This window comes from Podarcis tiliguerta (assembly GCF_965153285.1).
Source record: "Podarcis tiliguerta genome assembly, chromosome: 12".
NCBI classification, from domain to species: Eukaryota; Metazoa; Chordata; class Lepidosauria; order Squamata; family Lacertidae; genus Podarcis; species Podarcis tiliguerta.
The window spans coordinates 23,127,008-23,133,514 of record NC_139545.1 but is presented as its reverse complement, the minus strand read 5'-3'; the positions used below and the strand labels follow the sequence as shown (position 1 = coordinate 23,133,514).

Sequence of the window (6,507 nt, the reverse complement as noted above, 5' to 3'; positions counted from 1 at the left end):
TTCTATGGGAAAGAGCACCTTGGTTTTGGAACGCTTTGGTTTTGGAACAGACTTCCGGAACGGATTAAGTTTGAGAACCAAGGTACCACTGTAATTATGTGGTTCCCTCTTGAGACTCAAAGACTCAAAAACCCCACAAAGCCTCAGCTGGCATGACTGGCTACGTATAGGATCCTGAAAGAGTTTGTTCAAAGCTGCTTTGTACAGCCAGTGGCCAATGTGTGCACATCCAATTGACGCATGACCGCCAATGAATACCGTATTTTTTGCTCTATAAGACTCACTTTTTCCCTCCTGAAAGGTAAAGGGAAATGTCTGTGTGTCCTATGGAGCGAATGCAGGCTGTGCAGCTGTCCCCAGAAGCCAGAACAGCAAGAGGGATTGCTGCTTTCACTGCGCAGCGATCCCTCTTGCTGTTCTGGCTTCTGAGATTCAGAATATTTTTTTTCTTGTTTTCCTCCTCCCAAAACGAGGTGCGTTTTGTGGTCTGGTGCGTCTTATAGAACAAAAAATACGGTAAGTCCTTTGGGACTCGGAAGAGGGCAAAAAAGGGGCAGAACAGGCTGATGCGTATGGGGGCCAGGAACTGAACACCCCCCCACCCACACACACATATGAAAAATGGCCGTTGTCTATTTCATGTAACAATAGTCTCAACAGTGTAACGTGTAAGCCTTTTTCCATGTGAATAAGTTCAGCCTATGAGGGATTCTGGAACCATGTCAAAAAAAAAGTTTCCTCTGTAATACCAGGTTCAAAATTGCACCACAGCAGGGAAAGCGGAGCCAGTGACAAGGACAACAGACTCAAGATTGTAACTGAGCAGATGAAAACAGTTTATTTATACACAGTACAAGTTTTCCTATCGGCCCCTAAAATCTCTCGTGGAGAATTCAGAAGAGCTGCAGCACTGAAGCTGAGATTTCAGTACCCATTAGGCTTTGAATCCCCTCCCTGATATAAATCTGTCGATCATGTCCAAACATCTTTCTGGCTGGTCATAGGGCAGGATGTGTCCTCCGCCTCGAACAATGGCCTGTAGAATTATAAAAAGAAATATATATAGTTTAAATAAGAGAAAACGCTGCTTCGAGGACATACGTTTGGTTCCAACACAGTCAATAAAAATTAGATTAGGGGCTTTGTAGCTCACATTAATCCCCACAGAATGAAATTGCAGAGTTGTGAAAAGGTTCAGAAAAGGGCGACCAAAATTAACAAGGGGAGGGAGCGACTGCTCTGTGAGGAATTAGTTGCAGCAATTGAGACTTTAAGAGACCACGTAAGTAAGAGGCAACAGGATAGAAGTTTATAAAATTATGCATGGCATGAACAGAGTCAGATTTAGGTTTGATGAGGCCCTAAGCTACTGAAGGTAATGGGGCCCTTTATATGTCCAGCTGTTCTTTGTTAACAACAAATTGTCACTGTTTTTTGTGTTGAATCCTATATGGTAATTTTTGGACCTAATAGGTATCTAAAGCCATTTGCACATAACAAAATAACCAGTCCATGCAGAATGTAGGCACCCTATATATAGAAATGAGCAAACCAGTGATATTTTAGGGAGCAGGCTAGCAGGCGGGGCCCATTCCTTACATCATAGGAGCCTACACAACACAAAACACTGTTGCAGTATGTAGGTTTTATTTTATTTGTTTTTTATCTTATATTTTGGAAATTTACATCCGGGGTTTTTTCCCTTAAAACTTTTTTTGGGGGCCCCCAAGAGAGTGGGGCCCTAAGCTATAGCTTGTTTAGCTTATACGTAAATCCGGCACTGGGCATGAAGAAAGTGGATCAAGATTTCCTGCCTCTTTCATAACACTAGAACTCATGGACACACAATGAAGCTGAATGTTGGGAAATCCGTAACAGACAAAAGAAAGTGCTTCTTTGCACAGCACATGATGGAACTCAATCCTACAAGAGGCAGTGATAGCCGCCACCAACTTGGATGGCTTTGGAAGGGGACTGAACAAATTCATGGAGGACAAGACTTGTAGCCACAATGGTTGTGTCCTACCTCTTCTTATGTTCTTCTTATTAAATGTCATTTGCTTCTTAAATTTATGTGAAATTTAAATTCAAGCTCCATGTTGGGCAAAGAGATTCCTACATTGCGAGGGGCTGGAGTGCGTGACCCTTATGGTCCCCTTCCAACTCAGAATCAGAGTAAAAAAAAATGCAATAAGACAAAGAGAATACTGTTTCACTAAAATACTGTGGTCGGAACAGAGTCAATGAGTGGCTCATTGCATTGAAATTTGCAATGTAAACTTCCTCGGGATAAATATTTATGAAGATATACAAATGCTTTGAATACATAAACGGCATGTCCAACGTTGCATGTATACATGCCCTCCATGCTTAATTGGGTATATTTGTTTATTGTACTTGGTCTTATGCGCTTGTGCTCTGGCACAAAATATACAGTGAAAAGTCTGCCGCATTCTGAGAGCAAAGGGAGCGATAGCAGCTAAATAAACTGAATCGCAAATGGTGAAATGAGACAACAGATTCCTCCCCTGCAGAATGTGTGCTTTCATTTACAGTTTTAGATATACTGTACATTTAAAAAGGATCTGATGTGTACATATGAAAGGCACAGCAGGCCTCAGAAAGATTTGAAACTGGGGTTTCCGCATACTAAGTCATCGCTACGACCATCAAATCACACAAGCTCATACACAGCTCAGCGATCTGTTACGACTGGACCAAAATCACCCAATGGTATGGCATGTTGGATCGAGACCAAAAATACTAATGCAAATCCAGCTCAGCCACGGACTCATTGAGCAATGACTGTAATGTGGCTCAGGAGCATAGTCTCTAATCTTAGTACAAATCAAACAGACGACCTCTCGTTTTGGGCAGAAGCAGTCCTGTGGAATAAGATAATATGCTAGCTCTAATCAAATGATAATGCTCTTTCAAATATGTTTAGAACCGTGTTGCATTGCTGAGTCCATATTCCCATTTTCACAGGTTTTCTCCTTAGCATGCAGACATACAGTGGTACCTCAGGTTAAGTACTTAATTCGTTCCGGAGGTCCATACTTAACCTGAAACTGTTCTTAACCTGAAGCACCACTTTAGCTAATGGGGCCTCCCGCTGCTGCCGCGCTGCCACAGCACAATTTCTGTTCTCATCCTGAAGCAAAGTTCTTAACCTGAAGCACTATTTCTGGATTAGCGGAGTCTGTAATCTGAAGTGTAGGTAACCTGAAGCGTATGTAACCCGAGGTACCACTGTCACCGGAATTCAAATATTCCTTCACCGCTAAAAAGCAAACAACATCAGTCAGTGTCTTCAAATTATTCCAGAGGATCTTTACTTCTGGCGCCAACAGCCAAAGCCTTGAAGGTGAACGAGAATCAGACTTGTCTTAGCAGTTGTCTGGCACAGTGATTCCTGCAGAAGCACAGAGCCTGCTGAAGGACAATTTGGCATTTGGATTTTACAATATTTTCAAACCAAGTTGGCAGCAGAAGTCTCTTCCATATCTGAACAGGAGAGTCCATCAGGTTGCCAGAGGTCACTGGGCTATTTCCTCATTAGCATTACTACAGATCTTTTTGTTAAAAGCCTACTGTCAATGATTAACCTCTTCCTTTCCAAAAGTTTAGCCGTTTGAATTGGGAGCACTGATTTGTACTTCAGATCGAAACTAACAATGTCAGAAGAAGTACAATTACCAAGATGCTGAGTAAACGGAGACAGAAGGCTGTTACAGCAAACACAGCTTCCTAAATCTGCAATGGGGTAGTCCTACTTGCATCAGAATGTCCCAGCCCCAATCCTTGTCTTCTCTTGGTAGAGTTGGGAAAGATTCCCTGCCTGAAACCAACTGTCTGACTCAGGATAAGGCAAGTTTCTACGTTTTTAATACAAAAAAAAAAAAAAAAAGTACAGCCTTCATAACATGTTCTGAACACCTGGTTTTCAGGTAAAGGTAAAGGACCCCTGGATGGTTAAGTCCAGTCAAAGGTGACTATGGGGTTTGTCTACAGACAGTTTTCCAGGACATGTGGCCAGCATGACTAAACCGCAACCGGTGCATGACGAGTGCCAGAGTGAACGGAAATGCCATTTACCTTCCCATCGCAGAGGTACCTAGTTATCTACTTGCATAGGCATGCTTTCGAACTGCTAGGTTGGCAGGGACAGAGCAACGGGAGCTCACCCCGTCGAGGGGATTCAAACCACCGACCTTCCAATCAGCAAGCCCAAGAGGCTCAGTGGTTTAGACCACAGCGCCACCCGCGTCCCATCACCTGGTTTTCAACATCGTGATATATCACCAGCTAAACATCACGATGTACTGATATATCACAGTGTCTGACATGCGGATCAAGCTATGTAGAGACATTGGCTGGCTTCATGCTTTTTCCCGTATTGAGATTTTTGCTGGCGCCTGCTCTTGTGACGTGCTTCCCCCGCAGGAAGCAGGGGAGAGCTGAGCTGACCGAGTTAAGAGGAGCTGCAGGAATCAAGAGAAGCATTGGCTAGCTTTGCTGTTTTTCCCACATTGTGATTTTTGCATAGCACACACACACATCATGATTTGCAATATATTGCCAGGTCAAAAATTATGAAATCGATATCATGATGTGGACTTCAAACCAGTTTTGGGCAATGTATCGATATATTGCCCAGCCCGAGTGGTGGACCTATTTCTTGCAACGTGCTTCGAAATAGCACACCGCCCTCAGGGAGTTGCTTTATACAGCCTCAGGCCATATTGCCCTAGTCACCACCTGATTCTTTAGAACTGGATACACCAGGGACCTTCTACATGCAGAGCAAATGCTCCACTACTGAGCTACCTTCCCAGCTTATTTTGTTGTTGTTGTTGTTTAGTCGTTTAGCCGTGTCCGACTCTTCGTGACCCTCTGGACCAGAGCACGCCAGGCACTTCTGTCTTCCACTGTCTCCCGCAGTTTGGTCAGACTCATGTTTGTAGCTTCGAGAACACTGTCCAACCATCTCGTCCTCTGTCGTCCCCTTCTCCTTGTGCCCTCCATCTTTCCCAACATCAGGGTCTTTTCCAGGGAGTCTTCTCTTCTCATGAGGTGGCCAAAGTATTGGAGCCTCAGCTTCAGGATCTGTCCTTCCAGTGAGCACTCAGGGCTGATTTCCTTAAGAATGGATACGTTTGATCTTCTTGCAGTCCATGGGACTCTCAAGAGTCTCCTCCAGCACCAGAATTCAAAAGCATCAATTCTTCGGCGATCAGCCTTCTTGATGGTCCAGCTCTCACTTCCAGACATCACTACTGGGAAAACCATGGCTTTAACTATACGGACCTTTGTTGGCAAAGCTTATTTTACTAGGACACAACACAATATTACTAGAAGCAGCGAGAACGTCTCCACCTCCATTAGTGGCAGGATAGGAGTAGAAAGGGAAGGGGGCTGAAACTGGGCTGCAGTTGCAGCAACAGCATACATGCAAAACTTAGAAACAAGGTGAATATTTTAAAAACCAAAAAGGAGGAGGGATTGTGTCGTGAACAATAACACACCCACACCCATTTTTCCCCCCTTCTCAATTAATAATAATAATAATAATAAATTTTATTTATACCCCGCCCTCCCCAGCCAAAGCCGGGCTCAGGGCGGCTAACAACATTAAAAAAAAAAAAAAAATTAACACTGCACAATTAATTTGCAAGTCCAGAAGTAGAGACGTCAAACTACAGGAATGAAGCATGGACCCAGCCGCTACACTTTAGTTAGGGTGAGAAAGAGTTCAGGTTTCACGCTCACTCCACTGCCGGTCTTTCCCCTTGCAGGAACCAGATGTGGTAATTTATTTGGGACACACTCTATGAGCCAATGTTAACTGGCTTAAAACCACAACCACCACCCTAATTTTACTTTGGCTTTGGGATCCCTTTGAATCGTAAGAGCTGGCTATAATTTACATTGTTCCAGACAGACCTCCTCTTTCTTTAATCCAATCACTGCCATGACTAGACATTGCTAAATGCTCCACGGAGGCCGGCAGTGCTGTTCCAGGCTTCGGTCCTAATTGCAAAAAACTGAAGTCACATACAAACACACACACACACACAGTTTCAGTGAAAGCAGTAAACAACTGCATTTCTCTTTCTCCACGCAGCTTCAAAAGGAACATACGGTAATGGAGGCAGGGTGGGGGTGGGATCAGCCAGCAGAGTTCACAGGGCGCCAGTCCAAACGGCATTCATGCACGACAAAAAAGTAACAGCCGAATACAGGGTCTTTGCTTACATTTACTGTGACCCAAACTTCCTCTTTGACCTCTGTATTTGAAAGCAGAGGAGGGCAGCGGCTGTGGGATGTCAGTGTGGCGCCTGATCGTGCATCTTCAAGGGATCAGAAGGGAGATCAACTCCTAGAATGTTTAATGGACACTCACAGCAGTGCGTGGGGATACATGTGTGAAAGAGAGAGAGACAGACAGAAAGAAAGAAAGAAAGAACATTGCCTGGTCCTGGAGCCAAATCACTGAAACATAAG

At 44.1% G+C, this 6,507-nt stretch overlaps 1 protein-coding gene across 8 annotated transcripts in view; it reads right to left on the bottom strand.

Moving 5' to 3' along the window:
- Window positions 1-812: 812 nt before the first annotated feature.
- Window positions 813-6,507, bottom strand: part of CPVL (carboxypeptidase vitellogenic like) — a 60,184-nt gene continuing 54,489 nt past the window's right edge. For all 8 annotated transcript variants that reach the window (XM_083405053.1, XM_083405055.1, XM_083405052.1 and 5 more), the window contains exon 13: window positions 813-1,036. In XM_083405053.1, coding sequence (XP_083261179.1) covers window positions 935-1,036 — 102 coding nt within the window. In that variant the 3' untranslated portion in view covers window positions 813-934. The remainder of the gene's footprint in view (window positions 1,037-6,507) is intronic.